The sequence below is a fragment of the Salvia hispanica genome, chromosome 2, assembly GCF_029641045.1.
Source record: "Salvia hispanica isolate PSC_SH4W2 chromosome 2, Shi_PSC_v1, whole genome shotgun sequence".
Classification (NCBI taxonomy): Eukaryota; Viridiplantae; Streptophyta; class Magnoliopsida; order Lamiales; family Lamiaceae; genus Salvia; species Salvia hispanica.
The window spans coordinates 58,882,047-58,909,472 of record NC_142693.1 but is presented as its reverse complement, the minus strand read 5'-3'; the positions used below and the strand labels follow the sequence as shown (position 1 = coordinate 58,909,472).

Sequence of the window (27,426 nt, the reverse complement as noted above, 5' to 3'; positions counted from 1 at the left end):
ATGTTTTGGTGTTCGCTTTAATTTATGCTATTTTTCTATTTTATGTTATTCGATAACACAGAAAAAAAAATTTAAAAAATGAAAACGGTGGTGAAATTCCATTCTCGGCATTGAGAGTATTTTTGTCTAGAAAAGGTTCAAAACAGTGAAAACGTAGCGCAAATGATATTAATCGAAGTTAATGGACCTCGAAAGCCAAAATTAATATTCCCTATTTTCTTTTCCGGAGTGTGTGTACTGTGTATGTTAGTTTAGTCAATTACTATAGGTCACTAGATAATATAGGTTCCCACTATACTTATGAGTTTTTGCGAGCTATGACTAATCTCTTGAATGTAGTCAGCTATGCAATGCCTCACCCATTTCCTTTAACTACATGTGTTGATCCACATTGCAAAAAACAAAATATTATCGAACTAAATAATCTCACTATCAATGGCGGATGCAGGTGTCAGGTATGCATTAGTCACAGGTGGGAATAAAGGAATCGGTTTGGAGATCTGTAAGCAGTAAGCTTCCAAAGGAATTACAGTGATATTAACTTCAAGGGATGAGAAGAGAGGCAATGAGGCAGTGCAATCCCTCAAGGACTCTGGCCTCTCTGATAATGTGGATTTTCAACAACTCAATGTTGTCGATTCTGCAAGCATCGCTGCTGCTGCCCAATTCCTCACCACAAAAAGTGACGATAGAAGATTAAAATTCACTATTTATAAATAGTTTAAAAACACTAGAAACTCAAAAAGTGTCATAAATAAAATTATAAAGATTAAAAATAAAGTAAAAAAATTAAAATAGCTATTTTACCCCTTAAATATATCAAATGGTCAAGTTCCATAATAAATCATGATGTATCAATGTTTTTAAATTCTTAGTTCATTTCGCAAATTCAATACGAATATCAAGTCATTGTCACACATTTGACGATTTCGGCGTTGTCAGCGTCATCTATTGGACATAGACCCGTCCCCAGGCCCACCTTAGGCCATACAGATTAGAACCTTACCCAACACATGCCCACAACTGGAGCGGATTGTGTTGGACTAAGTTTTGTTTCATAAATTCTTATCTAAGCCCCAGGCTAGACTAGGCCCTTCCCATCTTATGGGTTAGGCTTAGGCCAACCATATTGGACTTGAGCCGCGTTGGGATGAGTCAGCCTAAACTAATTGAAACCTCTAACTAGAACTGCATCACCAAGAGCCCAACAAGGTGAAAGACATGATAAACAACAACAAATGAAATATGTAAAGCTTACTCTATATTAAAAACTAAATATGTGTGTGTGAGTTGACCAAGTGGTAGAGTGTTGAATTATCACCTATAATCAACGATTCAACTCCCACCCTATTCTCTAATATTGCTCAGATTATCTATCAACGTTTTTACTGAGAGATGGGAAGTTTGTGCACCAACTTCTCTACTATTTATTTGTGGATATATTTTGCTCCTTGTAGATTGAGGAACACAACATACATGATCTTAAGGTGATTCATGAAGATAAACGAAAACAAAGTGGCAAGAAACAACATAAAATTCTCCTTATTCCTATACAACACAAATGGAAAAAAACACAACACACTGAATCCCAAAGCATAGATTCAGTCCTGACAGTCAACCTCCTAAAAAAGTTACTAGGAACAGAAGGCCTTCTTGCTCCTAAACCTTGGATGCCTCATCACATACAATTCCCCCCGCCAGCACCACCACCCTCACCGGCGTCAGGTAAAGCACCACCGCCGCACACAAACAGAACACAAGAAACAAGCTCGTCGCCCTCGGATCCCTCCACCTCAGCACCGAATGCAGCCTCTCCCCCAACTGTCGCCACGTCCCCCACCATCGTCTGTATCCTCCTCGCCACGCTCGTCAGCCTGTCGTACCTCATCCGCACCACCTCCCCCTGCCTCGACGTCGGGAACGTGTCAAACTCCTATTTTTGTAGTTCATTCTTTTGATTTTCTTCTTCTGCTATCTTCACTCTATAAATACCCTGTTTTTCACCTCATTTCATCAATCCTTCACTCCGGTCTCTTCTCGCCTCATTTATCTCTTTCTAGAAAACGAAAAAATGAAACCCAGTAGTTTCCAATAAATCCCAATGGAACTCCGATATTCCCCGACGATTTCTTCTTCGGTGGTCCTTCCTTGGAGTAACTTTATTTTTTTATTGAATTTAGTATGTTTTGGTATTGGCTTTAATATACGTTATTTTGTTATTTTATTTTACATGATAACACAAAAAAAAAATTAAAAATGAAAATGGTGGTGAAATGCCCTTCATAGGTTTGAATCAAACTGTTTGATGGTATTTTCATCCAAAAAAAATTAAACTGATTGACATAGTAAAAAACGGTATTGCGTTGAAGTTAATTGACCTTAGAAAATATTTTCAAACGTTTCGGGTATAAATTGATACATTGGCGAAGTTCGTGGTCCAAAGAAAATGTACCCTATTTTTTTCGGGAACTGTGTGTCGTCTTTGTTCCCTCATAGTGTTTTAAAAACCGAATCGGACCGGCCGATTCGACCGCAAACCGGTGTCCATTCAGATCCGGTTCACCATATAAAACCAGCAGCATGTTGAGCCGTTTTGAACCGGATGAGCCGGCCGGTTGACCGTGAACCGCCGGCCGGTTGGACCGATTTTTTCAATTGTTAGGCTTTTTTAAGAAATTGATCCCAGAGGGATTCAAACCCTATACCTAATGGATACAAGCCCAACTCCATTACCACTGCTTCACTTCAATTGTGTTGACATAATAACAACCTTAATTATACTTAATAACTAAACTTTCGCTTGTTTAATCATTTAGAGTGGCACGGAATGAGTATATAAAATGTTCAATAGACTATGGGCTCAATGCTCCTAGTTAGAGCATCTCCAATGGAAAAGGTATATAGAAAAGGTATATTACTTATTTACCTTCTTAGAAAGTGAAATATACCCTTCTAAAAAGTAACACATTCCAAAGGGAAAAGGTATACAGTAAGGTAAATTATTTTTTAAAAATAAAATAATAGTACAAAATGCATAAAAAAATATAAAGTGTAATACCTTCTCAAATACCTTTCCCCTTGGAGAAGGGTTTTTCATGAAAAGAAGATAAATATGGTAGTTATAAGATTTTACCTCTCCATTGATGGGAAGATAAAGATACCTCTTCAAAATGGGAAAAGATATAATACCTTCTCAAATACCTCTCCCCTTGGAATATGATTTTTCATGAAAAAAAGGTAAATATGGTAGTTATAGTAGTTTACCTCACCTTTGGAGATGCTCTCAGTTGTTATGACAGAGAAAGTTATATTTTGAATGCATATTATGTTTATCTTCATATTCATTTTGCGAGCAATTTTTGTGCAGGTGAACAATGCAGGCATACTAGGAGCAGAACTGGAGGGAGATGTTTCAATTCTTCAAGTGCTAGTACAAGTGTACAACTGTACAAGCAAATGCTGCTACGGTCTTTGCTAACTCAGAGGTTGAGACGCCGCTGCAGCTGAAAGCAAAAGGAACTATGATCCAGACATATGAGGCTGGAGAAAAGTGCATACGGTGTAAAGAGAGTGACAGAAGCCCTTATTCCTCTCCTCCAACTATCTGATTCACCGACTATCGTCAATGTCTCCTCCATCTTAGGCCACCTTCGTCTCTTGAGGAACGAGTGTGCAAAAGTTGTGCTGAGCAACGAGGCAGGCCTGACCGAAGAGGCCGTGGATGGCGTGGTGCGAGAATTCCTCAAAGACTTCAAAGAGAGGAGATTGAGGAGAGCAAGTGGCCGAGTCATGGTGCAGCGTATAAAGTGTCTAAAGCGGCTTTGAATGCGTACACAAAAGTGTTGGCTAAGAAGCACGCTGATTTCGTCATCAACAGTCTCTGCCCTGGCTTTGCGAGAACGGATATTACTAACAATCTCGGTGCCATCAGCGCGGAGGAGGCCGGTGAGAGGGTGGTGAAGTTGGCGCTGCTGCCTCATGGAGGGCCGACGAGGGGCCACTTTATTGACAAGGATGTGTATGGTATTGTTACTTAATGGAATTCTTGGGATCACCGCTAAAATAGGTTTGAATTTAAAGAAGGCATAATATAAAGAATATTCTTTTAAGTTTGAATTAAAAAGTTTTAAAGTTTGAATTTAGTGTAAATGATTGGAGTAAAATCGTATTTGATGTGACATTTACACTAAAATAGGTTTGAATTTAGTGTAAATTGTTGGAGATGCTCTTATATATAGATTATCAACTTAGAAATTTGTATATTAAATGCTAATCTTGATGTAAATATAGGTAAAAAAAATGAAATAGGAGTACATGCCTACAAGTTATACAATTAAGAGCAGTACGTACGTAACATGTTGTGATTGGTTCGCGATTCGACTTTTTGGGAATTTTTTTTGGACACGAATGTTACTTGGTTCCGAGTTCAACACATGCAACTTCACTATATGACTTGTTGCTTTGTTGAAGTTCGAAGACTTGGGATCACCATTATAGATTTATAGTAAAGGCACGTATTGGAAGAACACTTGTATTTTGTAATTTTTGTTGTGTCTTTATTGGGGCTCATCACCCTAGTATTTATGGTGATATTTAATACTCACCAACTACATCAATAAATAAGAATTGGAATTCTATGAACTTACACCATTAAATGTGCTCTAAATACTCTACTACAGTTTATGGTGGGCGGCTGATTTATTCTTTGCTTTAACACATTATAGATTTATAGTAAGGGCACTTGTAGTAGCGCCTAAAAACCCGCCCCACCCAATCAGTAGATTTATCAGCGCTATTGTTGTCGTCCGCCTGAAAAAAAAATTGTGGCGGCCGACCTAGGGATTGGCGGTCATCGTGGCTCCGCGATTTCCTCGACTCCGATTGGCGCTATTGCGGCGGGTTCTGCCGATTTTCCTGCATTGTCATTTTGATTTTGTATAGTATTTCCACTCTATAAACACTTTGTTTTTCACCTCATTTCATCACTTCTTCAGTCCAGTCTCTTCTCATCTTATTTGCATCTCTTTCTAGAAAGCGAAAAGTGACTACTGGTGGTTTCCAACATATCCCGACGAAACTCCGATGTTCCTTGGCGGTTCCTTCTCTAGTGATCCTTCCTTTGTAACTTTTTTAATTAAATTAAGTATGTTATGGTGTTCTCTTTAATTTATCTATTTTGCTATTTTATGTTATTCGATAACACAAAAAAAAAAAAAAAATTAATGAAAACAGTGGTGAAATGCCATTCTTGACATTGAGAGTATTTTTGTCTAGAAAAAGTTCAAAACAGTGAAAACTTAGCGCAAACGATATTAATCAAAGTTAATGGACCTCGAAAGCCAAAATTAATATTCCCTATTTTCTTTTCCGGAGTGTGTGTATGTTAGTTTAGTCAATTACTATAGGTCACTAGAAAATATAGGTTCCCACTATACTTATGAGTTTTTGCGAGCTATGCCTAATCTCTTGAATGTAGTCAGCTATGCAATGCCTCACCCATTTCCTTTAACTACATGTGTTGATCCACATTGCAAAAAACAAAATATCATCGACTAAATAATCTCACTATCAATGGTGGATGCAGGTGTCAGGTATGCATTAGTCACAGGTGGGAACAAAGGAATCGGTTTGGAGATATGTAAGCAGTTAGCTTCCAAAGGAATTACTGTGATTTTAACTTCAAGGGATGAGAAGAGAGGCATTGAAGCAGTGCAATCCCTCAAGGACTCTGGCCTCTCTGATTATGTGGTTTTTCATCAACTCGATGTTGTCGATTCTGCAAGCATCGCTGCTGCTGCCCAATTCCTCACCACAAAATATGGGAGGCTTGACATTCTGGTATCAATTCATTGTATCAAGATATCTAATCATATTCATTTTGAAAGAAATATTTTTGCAGGTGAACAATGCAGGCATACTAGGAGCAAGACTGGATAATGTTTCAAGTGTTCAACTTCAAGAGGAGGTAGAAGCAAAAGCTGCTGCAGTCTTTGCTAACTCAAAGGCTAAGACGTCGCCGCAGCAGCTGAAAGCAAGTGGAACTATGATCCAGACATACGAGGATGCAGAAGAGTGCATGCAGACAAACTTCTACGGTGTAAAGAGAGTTACAGAAGCCTTCATTCCTATCCTCCAACTATCTGCTTCCCCAACTATTGTCAATGTCTCCTCCATAGGTGGCCACCTTAACCTCTTGCGTAATGAGCGCGCAAAAGCTGTGTTGAGCAACGAGGCGGGGCTGACAGAAGAGAGCATTGATGAGGTGGTGCGAGAATTCCTCATTGATTTCAAAGAGGGGAGATTGGAGGAGAACAAGTGGCTGAGTGATGGTGTGGCGTATCAAGTCTCTAAAGCAGCATTGAATGCGTACACTAAAGTGTTGGCTAAGAAGCACACTGATTTCATCATCAACAGCCTCTGCCCTGGCTTTGCAAAAACAGATTTATCGGGCCATCTCGGCGCCATCAGCGCCGAGGAGGCTGCTCAGAAGGTGGTCAGGGTGGCGCTGCTGCCTCGCGGAGGGCCGTCGGGAGCCTTCTTTTATGACAAGGATGTGTATAGTGTTGCTACTTGATGGATAGTGTCTGTGTGGAAGACTTGGCATCACCATTATAATATAGCTCCCTATAATAAAAACTACTATTACATGCTTACATTCAAGAATCAAAATATTAGTTGTATTAATTATATATACTAGTGTTAACCCATGTGCAATGCACGATGTAATATTTTTTCGTCATACAGTTTTAAATCGTTAATTGATTAATTAAAATAAGAAATAATATAACTATATAATATTTAATAATAAAAAAATATATTATATAATAATAATTAAATAAATATATGATCCTCAATTCATTTTAGACATAAAATTAAACATATTTGAAATGGAATCAAGACAAACACAATTATTTGGACAACGATAAAGAGATTATATCAAGTGTTGACACTTTTAAAAATTATGTTTAAAACAATCCTTCATATTTCTCTATTAAAAATAATGTAAATCACACTTTTAACAAAATAATAAATCGATAACTCATAATATTCAAAACGTCAAAATTATGACCATAAAAAAGTTCAAATGATAAACTTCACAAAAAACATGACATTAATTGGTTGAATTAACACTATTATATTAATGAATAATGATAGCCCTTTTGAAAGTTGGAACATTTATCTTTATTTATTGCACTTTTAAACGTGATTTATTGGAACATGAAACACCTATACTATTTTTATGCTACTTTACAATTCTCAATGCTGCAAATTTTCTTTTTGTAAAAATATACTTAATACTATAATATACTATATTTTACTCAACATGATCACCTAAGATAATTAGATTCTCTATATAAAATCAGTTGTATCCCATAACAATTAAGTGCTAAATCCTAATTTTAACAATAGTATTATTAGTAAACCATAATTTGGTAGCAGACTATTTTATTTTGTTTGAACAACTAATTATTTGATTAACTCGATTTGATAGGTTTAATTATCTCACTACAAATATATATATAGGGAGATGATCAAAACTAGTATATCCTTAAATCAAGAAATGCAGCCCAAATCCTGGCCTTAGGATTAGATGATCTAATGGTCAATAATTAACCACAAACACGGAAGGTCATAGTTAAGCAGTTTTAGGTCATATTATAAGATTTGTGTTTAATGTCATGTTAAAGATATTTTTAGGTCATGCTTTGTTAGCATGACCCTAAAAATAGACTAACTATGACCTAAAATTGTTCTACGTATGACTTTGTTCTGCGTTTCTGTATTTAAATCTAGTTTTCATAGATCAGCACCCTATATATATATATATATATAATATATATATATAGGGATGTATTCATATACTTTTCCCATCTTTTGTGCTTTTTCCTTTTTAATCTCCACCATCCAATATTAAGATCTAAGGGCCGAAATTAGGGCCTGATCTAATCAATTTTATTCATTAAAAAAATATAAAAGGGCGTTTAAGGGAATTACATTAACGTCAGTTATGGTAAGTCCATGATTCTCTCCTTCACAAAATATTCTAGCGGTTTTATTCAACACATTACAATTTCTTTCTTCTCTTTCATGATTAATCTCTCATCATTCTCCATTGAACAAAATTCTGATTTAAAAAAAATCGTGTGAAAGTTGCATTTTGTAATTATCGTTAACAGAATTTTTTTTGGGAGAGTACCGGGCTTGGATGGACGAAGGGTGTTCTGCAACAATGGACGAAGCTCATGCTTCAACAATGGAAGAAGGTAAATTGCTTCATCCCTAAACCCATTCTCTGATTATTGTTCTCTGAATATTATCGTTGGGCTAGGATGTAGTAAATAGGGATTAACGCAACCCTTTTCGATTTTCTGTATTTGTTAATTGGTACTAGTTCCATAACCGACGTTAACAAGGAGCATGAGTTTATTTATGGCGTCGGCTAGGGTTTGGGATTGAGGCCGGCAGGGATGTCTTTATTTGATAAAATTAATGTACAATGTTTAAGTTTATAATGTAAAGTATTAAATAAATAATGCACGTTTTATTTTGCATGGGCTAGGGTTTAGAAACATGGCGGCTAGAGTGTTGTTTTATTTCAATCTTAATGTACATTCATTAATGGATAATGTACAGTTGCGAATACATAATTCAAGTTTTATTTTGTCTTGGTTAGGGTTTAGACACGTGGTGGCTAGGGTGTTGCTTTATTAGATACAGATAATGTAGATTTAGTACTGTATAATTTAAATTTTTAGATAGATAATGCACGTTTTATAATTCATAATGTTTATGTTAGCTGAGATTTTGTTTTTGTGATTGTGTAGTGGTTGTTGTACCTGACTGTTTGAAAGATTTGAAGCCTGTGGTTGGGCAGAAGTTCAAATAACTAGATTTTGGTTTCGCATTCTAAGATTTTGTGATTGTTGTACAGCTGGAACTCCTACAACATCCGCCTCTGAGAAGGGAAAGGCCAGAAGTCGTTGAGGTCCACCCTCCAGATGTGGTAAAGACGAAGGGGCACGCGAGCAGCTCCGCTAGTCATCTGATTTCCAAGAGAGAAAAGGCTATCAAGGATGCTACTAGGCCCCTTAGACGGTGTAAGGCGTGCGATGAGCTGTGCCATCACGACTCTAGAAATTGTCCAATGCTTAAAGAGCTTGAAACGGAGAATGAGCTGCGTAAGGGAAAGAGGAAATGTTGATGTATTTTGATTATAAGAGCATTATTTGTTTTTGTTTTCCGTTTTATGTTCAGTATTGAGGCCGAAGCATTTCCCACTGTGAACAAGGTATTGGAAATGATTGCTCATTATAAATTGGTTTTTGTGCATTATTGTTATCTATATGTTACATTATTTGTATTTAGTACTTAATATTTTTTTCAGAATTATTACAGAAGACGGGCATTTTGGAGAAACAATATTTACCTTTATGTGAATAACCGTGCATTACATACATAGTTTCATACATTATAAATGTAGATTATTACATTATTGTGTTATACGCACTGGTATGTCAATGCATTAGTATCCCGGAAAAGTGCATTATAAAGGAATTTATTTACATTATTTGTTTACTTACATGCATTGATTATCGAGCTTGTTGTAAAACATTATTATATTCAATAGTTGTGTTCTACATTATTCCGTATATATTTTACATTATTAAGCAATAAATTGACATTATTAAGTTATTTGCATCCATTATAAGTTGTGTGCAAAAATTTAGTACCAAAATATCTAAAACACTCCAACCCACAAAGTCGATGTTCACCCTTCCAGCATGAGTTATCATAAAAAAACATCTATTTCATATCCAAATTTAAAAACATCTAGTTCACTCGATGCTATAATTCTCGACCCATTTTTCGAAGCTGAATTTAGGCGGCCTATCCATCCAATGCTTCGTGGCTTGTGTTTGGTTGGTCCAGTCTTCGAGTTATGTGGAGAAGTTAGCAGAGCTGTTGCAAACTTCATTCGCAACATTTCCAGGCTCTTCGTTCCTTTGGCAGTTAGTCCGCAGTCCCAATCTTTCTCCCTCTCTCCAAATAATGATGAAATCTAACCAAATAATGGAGTACTAATAATCAGATACATATGTAATGATGAAATCTAACCAAATAATGCAGAGAATGAACAGAATAATGTAAAAAAAATGTGAACAACTTCTAGCAAAATTAAAACAGAGATAGAATGTAGTTTTAATGCAAATAAATAAGGACCAAAATGTACAAAAAATGTACAATAATATATGAAACTTGACTACAAGCAACCTCCTAATTCTTAAAGCTCACTAATCAGCAACGTAGAATTCCAACCAAAAAAACACTAATGCTAAACACCTTCATCAATAATTTTGAAATCCAAACAAATAATGCAGAAAATGAACTGAATAATGTAACAAAAATGTATACCACTTCTAGCAACATTAAAACATAGATGGAATATAGTTGTAATGCAAAAAAACAGAAACAAAATGTACCAAAAAATGTTAAATAATGTAAGAATCTTGCCTACAAGCACCCTACTAATTCTTAAAGCTCGTTAAGCAGCAATGTAGAATTCCAACCAAATAAGCACTACAACTAAACACCTTCATCAATACTTTTGAAAACAAACCAAATAATGCAGAAAATGAACTGAATAATGTAACAAAAATGTAGAACACTTCTACCAACATTAAAACAGAGATGGAATAGAGTTGGAATGCAAAAAAAACAGAAACAAAATGCACCAAAAATGTTAAATAATGTATGAAACTTGACTACAAGCAACCTACTGATTCTTAAAGCTCTCTAAGCAGCACTGTAGAACAATAATGTTGAAATCCAAACAAATAATGCAGAAAATGTACTGAATAATGTTAAAATAATGGAAACCACTTCAAGTAACAACTACACAGCAATGTAAAAGAGTTGTAATGCAAACAAATAAGCATAAAATGCACAGCAATGCATCAAACAAAGGAAAAACACAGTATCGGTTTTGTAAAATGTCGCAGCATTCTCACATTTGGTCTGCGTGGGCTGGCTTTTGAAGGGGCGGCCTCTTTTCGACATCGCAAAACTAACAGACACAACAACAACAACAACAACAACAACAACAGAAACCGCTTTAGATACTACACCAGAACCACAAAAATCAAACATTTAAAGCAAAATCGACAATAATCGTCAAACTGAGGACGAATACAACCCAAAAACCTAACATCAAACCAAATTCGACTCAGAAACCAACAATACACTTCCAAATATTGATAACCCATCATCTAATGCTCACAATTTCACATTTTTCAAAGAAATCTCACTAAAAATCAAGACTTAATACCCATACCGTATATGAAGAACGGAGATGAAAAGTCGACCGACGGCGCGCGTGCTCTTAAATCTGAACTTTGAGACTCGGAATCGTCGACCCACGTCGCTTTTCACAGTGAGAATCGAAGTCACGGCCGGTTCCAAGCTTTTTCAACGGCGGCGGCTAGGGTTGGAAGGGTTTTGAAAAATGAGAGAATTGGGTTTGATCGTGGTTTGATTTGATAGAATGAGAGAGAGAGTATGAAGTTGGAAGGTGTATGAAAATCCCACTTAATTATCGGAACTTCCCATTTGAAACGTGTTCCAGACATTATATTTTTACAATTATAACCTTATAATGCACAGAATGCTACTCATAATGCAACACGGGATTAATTTCAGAAATCTAATCTTGATCGTCCACTACTATAATCTAATGGATGTAATTAAGAAGGAGATAGTATCTAAAGAGGTAAAAGGAGCTTAATGCTCCCCTATATATACATATATATATATGGGTGCGATCATATCATAACTCATATTTATGTGATAACCTAATAACCCTATCATTTTATGGGTCAAAAGTATCATTTTTACTAAAAATGATATTTATACACGATAAAATGATATTTTTTCAGCAAGCATAAAATGATACTTTTATTCCATAAAATGATATTCTGTTCCATAAAATAATATTTTTCGTCCATAAAATGAGAGTTATTAGGTTATCACCATAAATATGGGTTATGATATGATCACATCCCTATATATATATATATATAGCTTTATATATATATATATATATATATATATATATATATATATATATATATATTAATTATGCACCACTTATTAATTCATCATAAGTGATAGTAAAATATTATTTCTTGTGTGAAACTACTTACTTTAATTATAGCGTCAGTGACAATATGAATATACAAAAATAATAAATCGTGTAAAGATGAAGATTAATATTTATGCATGTTTCAAGTTAAGGATGTTACAATTCTTCCATCTCTAAGAATTGTAAGAAAAATTAAGATAAAAATTCTTGAACCATATAAACGCGGTACTCTAACTGTTGTAATCAAAGAAAAAAAAACAAATGAAATGAAACTACAATCAAAATTATAAAACAAACCGAATCATAAATCTAGTTGAGAAAAATCCCCTTTCCACAAGGCAAATTACATTGCGGTTAGTGCTCTCGAATTGACGTATCATCCCCAAAGATTAAACGACTTCCTCCTAACATATATAACATCTCAAACCCGCTAGGCACCGATGAACTTGATGGAGCTCCAAAAATTGAGCAATACAATGTTCATATAATATACAATAAAATGTTGAGATCTTGAGAAAAAATGGAGAATGCTTTTGTTGGTGTGTAATTCATCCACAACTCTATGCCTTTTATAGGCACAAAATTAGGATATGAGAGATCATGAAATTAAAACATCATACATTCTAGTAAAATTAAGAGAATAGAGGTTACAAATTTTGTTAAATGCTCATTATACTATATAAAGATTTGTAACCTCATTGTAGTGCTTTAAGAATTAGTCAAAAATATTAATAGTTTTTATTTATTTCATTTACATCCCTTGCAAAAAATAATTATTCAAATTCTTCCAAAACTCGCCTTTTATGTATGTATAGATTTAAAAATGTGCAAATACTACATAACCATATGCTTATATTCAAGAATCAAAATATTAGTTGTATTAAGTACTCCCTCCGTTCCCTCATAGTTGAGGCGAAACTTTTCGGCACGGAGTTTCAGAAATGGATGTTGAGTGTGTTAAACAAATAGATAAAAAAAATAGTAAGAGATAGAAAACGGTAGAGAGAATAAAATAGAAAGTGAATAAAGTGGAGAAAATAAAGTAAGAAAGAGAAAAAAAATATGGAAATGACTCAACTGAACTTCCCGAAATGGAGAAATAACTCAACTATGAAGGAATAGACAGAATATATATATTAAAAAATGTGCAAATACTACATAACCATAGTATTATTAGTGATGCTTTAGTATTGGATCCAAGCATATAGTTTATACTTAGGGGTGTCGAAACGGGTAGCGGGTATCGGGAAACCCTCAACCTGACCCGCTACCTGGCGGGTAGCGGGTACCCACTACCCGACGATAATGGAAAACGGGGTGGGATTAGGTAGTGTGTTTTAAATTTTTGCGGGTATGGGTATACTCGCTACTCGCACGGTTATACCTGTTAAGCCCGATAATACCTGTTATTTTTAGGATTAGGGTTTTCAAATATTTTATTTTAGTTAATTAGTTTTAAATCTATATATACTCCCCGACGATACACTTTATTTCCAATTATTCATCCGCTACCAAATGAAGGATTGCAAGATTGGTGAAAGTGAAACTTTTATTAGTTTAGTGTCTTTAGATTAGAGATTTAAAATATTTAGACTTTTAGTTGAAGTTATTATATTTAGACTTTTGATGAAAGTGAATTATTTTTTGTTTTATATTAAATTTTTGAATGGTGATTTAGTTTTAGACATGCAACATAGTATTTGCTTATTTGAAATTTGGATTTGCATTATATTTCATACGTAGTCATATTATATTTAAGAGGGGAGAAATGAGAAATCACCATATTTGTGCATAGTTAATAGTTGAAAATTATGCAAATATAACAAAGTAAAAAAAAATACAAATTTAAAATCATAGTGTAGCAACTAGCAACAATCCCATAATTCATTCTAGAATTTCAAATATGTACATAAAATTATTGTATTACTTAGATGACGAGCAAAGTGAAAACTAAAAGCATAAGGCCATCCGCAACGCTATCTCTTATCCGTCTCTTAACCGTCTCATCTCTTAACTATTCATGGGCCCCACTGTACTTTTCAGCTCATCTCTTAACTAAGAGACAGCACCTGCAACCCTCCATCTCTTAACCATCTCTTAACTATTCATTCAATTTCATTTTTTATTTTTAATTCCAACAAATTCAATTAATAAAAACACACTTCATTAAAATAAAATAAATATTACAACTTAAAAAAAGCCTAAAAAATAGAAAAAAATACATAATTTAAAATCCTAAAAAATAAAAAAAGTACATAATTTAAAATCCTAAAAAATAAAAAAACTACTCCGCCGGCGAATCATCATCCCCCGAAGTCGGCGGTACAACTATACCAAGTTGAGCTCTCATATACTCAATTCCGGCCATATGGGCTGCAACTTGGCCAGGATTCATTTTTGAGAGGTCCGCCATTGTGGCGACTAGGTACATGGACATTAGGGTGTGCGAGCCCGTGCCCGTGCCGGAGCCCGAGCCCGAGCCCGCCTGGCTTGGTCCACCGCGGCCCATCCCTCTCGCTCTCGCTCTCCCCCTGGCTCTAGCCGCCTTCGCCACCTTGGTCCCTTGCGGCCGACGTCGTGCACCGGAAGAAGACCCCCCTGCATCATCGGTTGGCGTGCCCTCACGTGAGGTGTTTCCTTCGCCGCCATCACTAGACGAGTAGTGGCCACGCGCCGTGCGCTTCGTGCGTTTCGAGCCCGAGGCCGACTCGACACCGCCAGCCCACCTGTCAAGGTGGTGGACTTGCGACCAAACATCGACAAGCTTGAAATCTTTGCCGACGTCGTCTTTGAAGAACCGCAACGCCGCTCTCAGAATGTCGGCTCCACTGGCTCGGCTCTGATAATTCACCTCTTCTCCCCTGTATATCGCGCAAAATTTTTTGACATCTTTGTCGGTTCGGTCCCAATGACTGCGGAGCATCTTCACGTTGCGGCGAACGGTAGTCGTCGGCCTTTGGGCGTTGTAAAGGTCGGTGACTTTTTCCCAAAAGCACTTGTGGGTTTGTTGATTCCCGACGACAGGATCGTACGAGACGCTGATCCAAGCGTCGTACAAAGCCAACGTCTCGGCTTGGCTGTATGCATGCCGACTGCCGTCTCCACCAACCTCTGCAGCCGCTACCTCCTCTTCCTCCTCTTCCTCCTCGGCATTGACGCCGAGACTGAGGTTGATCCTGCCGGAGCCGGAGCCGGAGCCGGAGCCTCCACCGATTGGCCAGTCGGGCAAATTGCGATCAGGCGCCAAAAAATTCTCCGGAATTTGGGATAATCCCGGCGATTGCCCGTACCTCTGTGGGGGGGAGGGACGATAGTATGCATCCACATCAAAATGTGGTGTTTGGTAAGCCGGCGGGGTGGTCGAGCCTTGGGTGCCCGGCGACGAACCGGGAGTACCCAAACAGTTGTACATGCTCGCCCAATCGTCGAACGAGTTCAAGTCGAACCCAACGAAGCGCCGCCTGCCCGAGCCGCCGGAGCCGCCGCCGCTGGAGTTTCCATCGCCGGACATTTTTTCAACAATTTGAGAGTAGTGTTTGTGTGTAAAATGGAAGAGGAATGAAAGTTGTGTTTGTGTGTAAAATGGTGAATGGAGTGTGGAGTATATTTATAGAAGAATAAAAATAAATAAAAATAAAAATTTGAAAAATTCGACCGTTTGGTCCCCAACGGTCATTTGACCGTTTGAAATTTTTTTTTTTTTTTAATTAAATTCGATTTTTTCGAATTTATAAAAAAAAATTATTACGTCATAAATACGACGCCCACTCGCGGGCCGGCGAGTGAGCGTCACGCAACGCTCCAGCGCGCGCCACGTGGGCGCGCGCGTCGTCCCGCCAGCTCGAGGCCGGCCTCGCCGTGTCGCGTCGCGCGACGAGATGTCTCGTCTCGTCGAGACGAGACGAGCCTCGCAACGCTGACTCGATGCTGGCTCGTCTCGTCGAGACGAGACCGAGCCAAAATCGAGTCCGCGTTGCGGATGCTCTAATACCATTGAATAATATACTCCCTCCGTCCCCGATTAATTGTCACTCTTTGATCGGGCACGGGTTATAAAAAATGTAAAAAAAAGTTGGTTGAAAAAGTTAGTGGAATGTGGGATCCACTTTTTTATACTATTTGTTTTATAATAAAATGTGAGTGAAGTGAGTTAATGGAATGTGGGACCTACTTACCATTCATGGTAAAAATGAAGTGTGACAATTATTGAGGGACGGACCGAAATAGAAAAGAGTGACAATTAATCGGGGACGGAGGAAGTAATACACAATTCAAATAATGCCTGCGGGGTTTGGGTACCCGCAACTGCGGGTTTGGGATACCCGATGCGGGTATCGGGTTACCCGTTTAACTAAACAGGTCGGGATTGTATAGTATAATGTTGAAGTTTTTGGGTACGGATACCCGCAAAATCGAGTTTGGGTACCCGCGGGTACCCGTTTCGACACCCCTATTTATACACTTATTTAGAAGTCTCCTGACGGTAGAAATGATCTAATAATGAAAGAATAAAAACACAAATATCCTAGTTTTTTTAACTCAAAATTTTATTACTAATAATATTCATTAAAAATTGACGGTAGAAGATTAAAATTCACTATTTATAAATAGTTTAAAAACCCTAAAAACTCAAAAGTATCATAAATAAAATTATAAAGATTAAAAATAAAGTAAAAAAATTATAAAGAGCCGTGTTGGGATGAGTTGAGCAAGTGGTAGAGTGGTGAATTATCATATATAATCAATGATTCAACTCCCACCCTATTCTCTAATATTGCTCAAATTATTTATTGACGTTTTTACTGAGAGATGGGAAGTTTGTGGATATACTTTGCCCGATGAACACAACATAATCTAAAAGTGATTCATCTAAACGAAAAACGAAAACAAAATGGCAAGCAACAACTTAAGATTCTCCTTATTTCTATACAACACAAATGGAAAAAAAAACACACAACACTAACAAACTGAATCTCAAAGCATAGAGTCAGTCCTGGCAGTCAACCTCCTAAAAAAGTTACTCGGAACAGAAGGCAGCTTGCTCCTAAACCTGGGATGCCTCATCACATACAATCCCCCCGCCAGCACCACCACCCTCACCGGCGTCACGTAAAGCACCACCGCCGCACACAGGCAGAACACCAGAAACAAGCTCGTCGCCCTCGGATCCCTCCACCTCAGCACCGAATGCAGCCTCTCCCCCTGCGTCGCCACGTCCCCCACCACCGTCTGTATCCTCCCCGCCACGCTCCTCAGCCTGTCGTACCTCATCCGCACCACCTCCCCCTGCCTCGACGTCGGGAACGTGTCAAACTCCTCATCCAGCTCATCCGGCTGCACCGCCTCCGCCCACGACAGCCTCGCGTCCATGTGCGCCGGGTGCCTCTCCCGCAGCCTGTAGTTCCACACCCCGATCACGAACGCGTACAGAAACAGCGTCGGCAGCATCAACTCGGGGTACCAAATCAGTATCAGGAACAGCACGTGCACCAGAATCGACGTCACCGGATTCTTCCAATCGCAAACCTCCTCGAACCATCGCTTCATCGACGTCAATCCTGACAAAATCGCCATGATCCGGAAGAAATTCGCCTTGCTCCGCCGCATGCTCCACATGTGCGAGTCCACATCCAGCATGTACTCCACCACCTCCTTCCGCAGCGGCGGCTCGGCGCGGGCCAGCCGCGCCGCCACGATGTTCATCGCCTGGTACCGTAAACTCTCCACCTGATTGACGGTGAAAGGGTGGAGGTAGTGCATTTTGGGGAGAAGCGGTTGGCCGTAGATGTAGATTGTGTTGGCGAGTGAGATCGGTGTGAATCTCACCGCAATTGAGATCTCTCCCATCTTCTTTACCCCCGAGGGGTGAAGCATCAGCAGCGGATACGCGTGCGTGTACACGCGCTGCGCTTCCAGCGTGGACAGGCGTATCCTCACCTTCCCCATCCGCGCATCTCTACCTCCTCCACCGCCTCCGCCGCCGCTGCTGCCTAAATTGAAGTTGTCGAACACGCCCAGAGTGATCACGGTGCAAGGATCATAGACTTCCCAGGTGTATTGCTCATTCCACTTTGGGCTAAAGCTATCGAGAATTGTCCTCGTTCTCACCCATTTCTGGCCGTATTTCGCAACGCAGTAAGCGTCGGTGCTTCCTCTTCCTTCCTTCATCTTCATCGGCAGCAGCCCCTCCGCCCTCACGATCCCCACCTCCACCACTCCAATCGGAGGCTTCCACAGCTGCTTCGCCGTGGGGCGTTGATCGCTTATATACATCGTCGATTCGTCGAGCACGTGGTAGCCTCCTTCCAAACACACTCTCAGATGTATTCTGCTGGAAAATCTAACCTCTCTCTGCTTCTCCAGATTGAACCAACGCGATCGCACAGGACGGTGATCCAGCCGCTTCTCGATCGAATCCAGAGGAACGGTAATCCCTCCGAGAACATCGTCCTTCGATTGATGAATCTGATCCTCAACGGTCAACACCAGATGCTCTTCAAACGGCTCCGCAACGACGAACACTAAATCCTCGTTCCAGATCGGATTCGCCGTCCTGCTCGGGCAGATCCCCGTTCTCAGCACCTGATTCCCGATCTGCACCTTCACCAGCACCTCCGGGAGGCGGCTCCGGTCGTTCGGCACCAGATCCTGAGCCTCGATGACGTTAACCCTAAGGTACCACAGCTTAGGCGAAACGTACACCTTCGACCTTATGTTGAACACGCCCTCTCCGTAAACAGAGGCGGCGTCAGCGTGCCACGCCTCTGTAAACGCCTCATCCGCCTGAGTTCCCATCCACACCGCCACCATCACTTCGCCTCTCACCTTCCCCTCGCCGCGCCGATCCTCCATCCTGTACCACTGCGGCGCCAGAGGGCTATCCGGAGGGACTCTCGTCGGAATCTCATTCAGATCAAACACGACTCCTCCGAGGCAATCGTCCCTCCCGATCATGTCCTTGTCTTTCACCAGCACTTGGAGAATTGGCGATTGGATTCGCTCTTTCGAGAAGGCGAATACCTGGTTCCATTCAGGGTTCGGCCTCCTCTCGAGGTGGCGCGTCCTGCCCTTGTAGTTGCCGAGCTTCACCTCCACGTAGGGGTCGGAGGAGGCAGCGAGGTCCCTGGCCTTGACGACTCGGACGTAGAGGTAATGCATCTGCTCCACGAGGTCTAGTGTGGCTGCCATTCTTTCGCCACTCATCCACGCTCTCCCCGTGTTGTTAGGCCACTGCTCGCCGAGGTGGAGGCTCGCTTCTTTCACCTCAAAGTCGTTGTCATTGCTGCTGCTGTTGTTGTTGTTGTTGACGTTGATGTTGTTGTTGTTGCTGCTGCTGTTGTTGTTGGTGGTGGTGTTGTTAAAGTTGTTGTTGTCTCGGTGAAGTGGTCTGGTGGCCTCGTGCTCTGCTCTCCTACGCAGCTTAGGTCCGGTTTGGTTCTGCATTGTTGGGAGATGGACACCGTCGGCTCTAGTCAGCAATGTAGGGATTGGTTGCTGCACAGATTGATGCTTGTGGATTTGGTGAGTGGTTTCTGATCTCTCTTCAATCACACTACCAGCTTCTTGGATTGGAATTTTGCTAGGAGAGGCTGTTTCCGCGGGATTTGTATGAGTTCTAGTGTTTCCTTTGACTTCAATCAACTTGATAGAATCATCAACAATGGGGGATTGAGTTGTACTACTAGTGGTAGAAGGAAGAGTATGAGGAGGAGGTGTTGGAAGGCTGATTTTAGGAGAAGAAATATGGATGTTTGATTGTGATAAAGTGTAGATTTTGAGGCCAATCTCACCTTTGACAAACGAAAGGAGAGACTTGCTCTCGAGCTGGAAAGACTGATAAACTTGGTCGTCTTTGGTGACAAGATTTGAGCAAGGGATCCTAACCCTCCCAAGAAAGCTCCTGCCCGGGACAGGGCGTCTCTCGTGGTAGACAGAGACCTCTATGCTACAATGGTGGCTCTGTGTCTTGTCGAAATCAAACAAGAGTTTCTGGTTCCAAATGGGGTTGAGGTTTTTGGGAATGGTTTTGGTTCGACTGAGCTGGTTTTGGAAATCAACTTCGACGAAAGGACTGGCTGATCCGAGGCCGTCTTTGGGCATGAGATCATGGGCATCTATAACTTCCACCACCAACTTCATGATCCTTAGCTCCTATGTCAAGTTACTAGGAAGTTGGTGGTCTCAAGTAATCCAAGAAACTCAAATTGAGTTGATGATATATGATGTGAGGCACAAGGTACTGTTGCAGCTTCATCATTGTTGCAAGGAAAGAATGATTTGCTCGAGAAGCTGTGTGTTTTGTTTATGTAGCAAACGAGTTTGGGGGTAAGGTATCAAGACTTTGTGTTGGAGTTCGAAAAAGTGACAAAAAATTAGCAGTTTTCTGCTACATTTGTTAAGAGATTTGTACAATTTTGGTGATAAAGTGAATATTTGTTTGTCTGACATACCATTCTTCTGAATGCAGCAATGCCTAGTGGAAAATTGATTTTCAACTTTATAAACTTATTAAGTAGACCAAAGATGCCTTTATTCTTTTCGTAATCTCTTTCTGTTTATCAATGAACGCATTTTATTAGTACAGATTAATTTTTCTTTGTTAGACAGGTTGTGAGAAAAACCACTGGTTTTGAAACAACAATTGGATATCAGAAATTTTTGTGACAATATTGGCCCTAATATCATAAAACTTTTAAAAAGTTAGAATTTTTTCCACAAACTTTAAAATTGGCAAATAATATCATGAACTTTATCCCAAGTGTGTTATTTCCCACCAATGAAAAAATTCCGGCAAATCATGATATGGATTTTTTTCGTAATTTCTCAACAACTTTGAGAGTTTCAAGATTTTCAATCTTTGAGAATAGTTTTTCTTGAAGCACATCCTCCAAATTTGTTCTTCAATCTATTAATATAGCCGGAATTTTTTTACTGGTGGGAAATAACAAACTCACGGTAAAGTTAGTGATATTATTTGTCAATTTCAAAGTTCGTAGAAAAAATTCTACTTTTTGAAAGTTCAATAATATTAGGGGCCAATATCCCTTAAATTAATGAATTTGTTACTGCTTTCAAATTGCAATTGTTACCCCACGAATGCAATCCTCTAATTAGTGTATAGTGTATGGACCCAATTGAACAATGTTTAAATTATCAATTAAAGTACTCCCAGTTAAAAGTAATTTTTACAATCCCAATTAAAATTGAAAGGACAGACTAGTTTTTTAGATACGAAAGGTTAAGTTATTACTAATTGAATAAGTGTTTTGATTAGCCACCTTTTTAAGTATTCAGTAAACAATCTATTATATACACATTGATTTTAATATATTTAATTTTTAATTAAGGTGTCTTTCAAAAACTAAAATTGAATCTTTATGCATTCAAAATCAAAACAAAGTTAAGACATGATTCTATAAGTGGTAGGACGAAATATACTATGATTATGTCATTGTTTCCCTCTATCTAACGCATGTTGTTTAATCTACGTACTTCATTGTTGTAGCATAATAAAAATGCTTAGTACTCTTGTATATAGTCCGTACCGAGTCTAGATGAAAAGTGTAACTCATGAATCGTACTATCAAGAAGTCATCATTTGTCCCCTGTAAACGCCGTTAACTAAAGTCTATTCGCTTCATTCTCGTGGCATCAAATATTTCCAAATTACTGAAGGTACTCGAAAATCACCCATCGATCACCGGACCGAGGCTAAACCAAAGGTCAAAAACCAAAATTCTAGTCGAAAGCCTAATCCCTAAAATTAGAATTCATTAGGTGTCATCTTATTTTTGTTTTTTAGTTTAAATATTAAAATTAAATTCTGCTCTCTTGCTTAAAGTGAGATTAATCTCACAACATTGATCTCAAACTTGTGATTCTTTCCCAGGCCCAAATTTGTAGAAGTATCAATGGGCCACCTATATATTTTTCTTACCATTAGATGTTAGGGAGAGATTGTGGTATGGTGATGCTAATGCAGCGCTTCCCCAACTATAGAGTGAAGTCTGATCAAAATAATTTATTTAAGATACGTTAATTCGGTTCCTAGTTTATTCATGTTTGAGACTCTATTTCGTTTTAAGCTTTTTTCCTCATTTCTGCATATCGTACCCTTGACTCAAGGAGATCGTTCTCGAGCGGATGGCGGTGATAGAGGTGAGCTTCAAACAACATTATGTTCACGACAGACGGCCTCACTAAATTTTTTATTTCTGAGTGAAGCCATATTTTTGGTCTTGTATTTATAGAGGCACATTAAAAGGTGAAAAGGCGAATAGCATTGAATTAAGTATTAATCAATAATCATTAGTTTGGCTCTAGCGATTTGAGTCTGTTTTTTTGAATTTTCAAGAGCAATACTATAAATTTTTGACAAACGATGAATAGTATAAATTTTCAAGAGGAAAATAAAGAGAAATCGTACCATGCACAGCTGTAATACTATAATATAATGTCCTCATTCTAACACTGTTCCAACTTATAAATTTTAACACTGTTGTTTTTCTAATTAAAATTCAAACTTATCCCACTTAATACAAAAATAAAATAAAACAATCTATACGATTATAAGCTAAAATTATGGAGTATATTGACAATCTTTCCAACTACAGTACAATATTGATTATGTTTTTATTATTGGCTATGATACCGTATATTTTTGGAAAAATGAGGAAGAAATATATGCTCAATCTCATGCGCGCTATATTGGCGAAATGTAAAGATATTAATTCATGTACATTATTTGGATTGATATGCCGACGTCTTAAGATTCACCTTTTTCTAAATTTTAATAATTTGGGTTTATATAAGAACAGTGATTTTAACTACTTCCATATTTCCAATACCTTAATTAAGGAACATATATTATAACCATATTTCCAACGCGTTAATTAAGAAAGATATATGCAAAAATTGTAAAAGTTCAAATTTACACTGTCGTTGATTATTGAAATATGAAAAGGTTACTTTGACATAAATCTTACATATTTCCAATACATATATATTATAAGCACATTTCCAACACGTTAATTAAGAAAGATAATACTTCATATGCTAAAATTTTATAAGTTAAATATTTACTTACATACATTGTCGTTGATTAAGGAAATATGACAAAGTTAATATTATATAAACCGAAAGAGAGAAAGGAATTTGAATCATTACACGACTAAACACATCTACAAAAAAGGCTGAAGAAAAACTACAAGAGGAAGAGGAATTTGATTCAACATAGTGATCGTCGCAAAGCTTTGGAGCTCTCCGAATCATTATTGGTTGCAAGAGTACGTTACTTTGCCGTTTGTAGAATCTCCGTTTGTAGAATCTCCAAAATTTGTTCTGCTAGCAAACTTTGAGTCGATATTAGTATGTCGTGGTTGTTGAGAAGACATTATTGGGATGTGATTGCAAAAGATCCTCTCAAATTTGAACAACGATCGACAAAGGTTTGACATAAGGAGGTTTTGTTTTTTCAATACATGGCTTTGAAGGAACAAATTTGTCTATTTTTATTGGGGATTGCACGGGTGTTAAATTTTAATCAGAATCAGTAACACGGCACAAATTTGTTCTTTCAAAGCCAAGCTTTGATGAAACAAAGCCAACTCCTTGTGTCGAAGCTTTGTCAATTGTTGTTCAAATTTGAGAGCATTCGCTTCCGATCACATCCCAATGCCTTTTCAATAGCTGCATCATACTAATATCGCCACAAAGTTTCCACAGCAAAACAAAATTTTGGGAATTCTGCAACGTTAAGTATCTCTGGTTTTGGCTTTGGCAGCCCGTTATGATTCAAAGAGCTCCAAAATAAGGGTTTCGCTATAATCGCCGGGTTGAATCAGATTCCTCTCCTTTTTGTTGTTTTCCTTAAGCTTTTATTGATGTGTTTAAACATATTGCACGATGATATCTGAACATTTGTGCAGATGTGAATGCTGCTATAGTTAAATTATCTTCTAATCCAACTAACCTTTTATTAATTTTCTCAGACTGTTCTGAAGTGGTCGAAAAAGCTGATGGCGTACTATTGAAAAGTTTCATTTTGGAGGTTTAAATTTTTATTTGTAGTTTAAAACATTCTCTTGAACTGCAGATGTGCAAGGATTTTATTTTTATTTTAGGAAAAACCTCACAAGTACGAGGAAAATAAGTATAGGAATTGTCCAAAGTAGATATCTGTATTGTAGACACAGATGGTAACATAAAAGTTAGAACCCAAATCTCATTAATTAATACATTGGGAATTATTGAATGAATTTTAGGAGATTACATCAGCCTCTGAAGCCTACATGAACAAACAACAAAATTTTTACCACCAAAGTAATGAATATTTACAAAATTTATGAACTAATCCAAGTCAGATAAATATGATCTTGAAGAGAGTTGAAGCCTTAAATATATAAATAAGCTTTTCAATTAAAAAACAATTGCACCTCCACAACTGACGAGGCTCTGTAGTTTCTTTTTCTCACAACAAATACAAGATAGAACTCAAGCACTTGCAACTGCTGCCTCTTCTTTATCATCTTCGTCTTCTTTATCATCTTTCCCTCGCTCTTCCTTAACAAGCTCCTCCACCAATTGACGTTGCCTTTGGGTCAAGTTTCTGATACAAGAATAAAAAATTGTCAATTATAAGGTCAAGTTTCTTGAATAATTCTCACGCAGTCCACATAATAGTTTTAGTATGAAGTAACCATGACACAATCCAATCTAAGAAATTGTGAGAACAGGACAAGTAGCAGCAAGAGTAATAGCATAGAACTTGGTCTAGTTTTGGGTACTTACGTTGGAATGCTAACTTTAAAGTGGACGTATTCATCTCCAAGAGAAAACGAGTTTCTTACTTTGATCCCTGCACAACACATTGAGGAATGTTATTGCACATTTAAGAGTTCAGGAATGTAAAGATTCTGCGAGTTCAGGTGAAATTTTACCTTTTTTCTTCAAAACAACCTTCTGTCCAGGTTGAGTGCGAGGGCGTACCTACAGATGGTTACGAACAAAAATAGATAGTCAACTTCAGTAGAAGAGTGACAAGTACGGAATATTAATTAATAGATTGTAGCAAATCTCTCATACAAGAAACTACTGGACCCCAGACCATCCATCCGACCCAGACACATCAGGAGAGGAAAGGCACACGAAAAAATAAAATATGGAACCAAGTTGCTGGACTATGTTCCTTTTTGTACTTGTTTACTTTAAAAGGAAGTAAATTTTAAACAAACCTTTACAACAACTTCTCCAGTCAGAGTTGGTACCCGAATCATTCCTCCCAAAATGGCCTGAAAATAGGAGGAAACAAGATAAAGGAGATGCACTAATGAAAAAAGAGACATCCAAACAACCACCAGCATTTCTTTCCCAATCACAAACAAACTTAATCAAACAATATTTCCTGTTGCAGTCATTTGTCTACCAACCCAGTTTGAAAAATATTAAAAAATATTTTAAAGTGGCCCATTTGTCAGGTTAGGGCATGTAACCTCAAAGGAGTCAACATGCTCATCAGATAGGAAGGGGAAACAAGCATGAAAAATGGTTGCTGGAAGCAGCGATAACAAAAACTAAATTCAGTTTTTACTGGCTCTCTATCTTTAGAATGTTATGATTGCAGACCAAGCTTTCCATGAATATATTAGATAATGATCAGAAACCCAATATTTTTGTTTTAGCAGCTACTTATGTTCCACCTCATGTCTCTTATACCAACGAACAAGAACTATTCTTGTCATTGGCCAATCTAAACTTCATTGTAAGCTTGTTTATTAGATGATGTCAGACTCAAATTCAATTAGTAATACCTGAGTGATGCTCAATGGTGCATCAACATGGATATCGGCACCTTCTCTACCAAATACTGGGTCTTCTCTGACCTGTAAAATACATCCAGCATGACAACTGAGTGTAACTATCAATCAAATTTAAGCCACTTGAAACAAGCACACCCATTATAGGATTATTTATGAATCTAATTATGCAACCTTGATCTTAACATAAAGATCACCATGCTGATTTCCGTCAGGATCCACTCCCCCATTTCTTGGCATCTTAATCCCCCATTTCTTGGCATCTTAATAGTCTCATCATGGCCCACCCCTGCATATGCAGATCATGAACATACAGTACTCCAGAACAGATCTTGCACAAAATTAATAAAGTTTTCGAACCATTTAATTCTGAAATCATTTTTCCTATTATTCCTTTAAACTCTAACCGTCCACCACCAGTCCCTCCTCAAGTGTCAGGACCCCTGAGAGTTCAATACACACACACACACGCGCACATAGGGCTTGGTTCGAATATTAGAACTTATAAAGTATTCCATCCGTCCCAAGATATTTGATTGACTTCTTTTTGCACTCGTTTTGAAAAAATTGCAATAAATAGTTAGAGTGGATAAATAGTAACGTAAAAGCGAGAAAAACGTAGATAAGATGCGTCTCTATATTCTTCTTGCTTTTACATTACTATTTATCAACTCTTATCTACATTATTCTTGCCTTCTTTTATGACAAGGATGCGTATGGTGTTGCTACTTGATGGATATTGTCTGTGTGTGGAAGACTTGGCATCACCATTATAATAAAGCTCCCTATAATAAAAACTACTACTATTACATGCTTATATTCAAGAATCAAAATATTTGTTGTATTAAGTATATATATTTAAAAATGTGCAAATACTACATTGCCATAGTATTATCCAAGCATATATTGTATACTTGTGTTTTATATACCAACATCATCTGCCCAATACACACCATCATTCTGATACGCGTCACAGGAATGATCTAATAATGAAAGAATAAAAACACAAATATCCTAGTCTTTTAACCCCAAAATTTTATTACTAATAACATTCATTCAAAACCGACGGTAGAAGATTAAAATTCACTATTTATATATAGTTTTAAAACACTAGAAACTCAAAAGGTATCATAAATAAAATTATAAAGATTAAAAATAAAGTAAAAAAATTAAAATTGCTATTTTACCCCTTAAACCATATCAAATGGTCAAGTTCCATAATAAATCATGATGTATCAATGTTTTTAAATTCTTACTCCATTTCGCAAATTCAATACGAATATCAAGTCATTGTCACACAGTTGACGATTTCGGCGTTGTCAGCATCATCTATTGGACATAGAATTGTCAAATAGGCTGCCCGCCCCCAGGCCCACCTTAGGCCATACAGATTAGAGCCTTACCCAACACATTCACATGCCCACAAGTGGAGCGGATTGTGTTGGACTAAGTTTTGTTTCATAAATTCTTATC

The 27,426-nt window shown here is 37.9% G+C and overlaps 2 protein-coding genes, 1 long non-coding RNA gene and 1 pseudogene across 3 annotated transcripts; 2 read left to right on the top strand and 2 right to left on the bottom strand.

Annotated features, from left to right (window-relative positions):
• Positions 1 to 423: 423 nt before the first annotated feature.
• On the top strand, positions 424 to 4,140 carry LOC125198609 ((-)-isopiperitenone reductase-like; annotated as a pseudogene).
• A 1,392-nt stretch (positions 4,141 to 5,532) lies between these two features.
• Positions 5,533 to 6,726, top strand: LOC125222258 ((-)-isopiperitenone reductase-like). Its single transcript, XM_048124777.2, has 2 exons — positions 5,533 to 5,838; positions 5,900 to 6,726. The coding sequence occupies exons 1-2, from the start codon at positions 5,572 to 5,574 to the stop codon at positions 6,572 to 6,574; spliced, it is 942 nt and encodes a 313-aa protein (XP_047980734.1). The 5' UTR covers positions 5,533 to 5,571; the 3' UTR covers positions 6,575 to 6,726.
• A 10,263-nt stretch (positions 6,727 to 16,989) lies between these two features.
• LOC125198834 (C2 calcium/lipid-binding plant phosphoribosyltransferase family protein) lies at positions 16,990 to 20,409 on the bottom strand. The gene has a single exon (XM_089063753.1). The coding sequence runs from the start codon at positions 20,276 to 20,278 to the stop codon at positions 17,114 to 17,116; it is 3,165 nt and encodes a 1,054-aa protein (XP_088919879.1). The 5' UTR covers positions 20,279 to 20,409; the 3' UTR covers positions 16,990 to 17,113.
• Positions 20,410 to 24,420: 4,011 nt separating this feature from the next.
• LOC125222316 (uncharacterized) lies at positions 24,421 to 25,132 on the bottom strand. Its single transcript, XR_007176529.2, has 3 exons — positions 25,078 to 25,132; positions 24,929 to 24,995; positions 24,421 to 24,746 (listed from the first exon to the last, which is right to left on the bottom strand). It is a non-coding gene; the product is annotated as an uncharacterized LOC125222316 (long non-coding RNA).
• Positions 25,133 to 27,426: the final 2,294 nt, after the last annotated feature.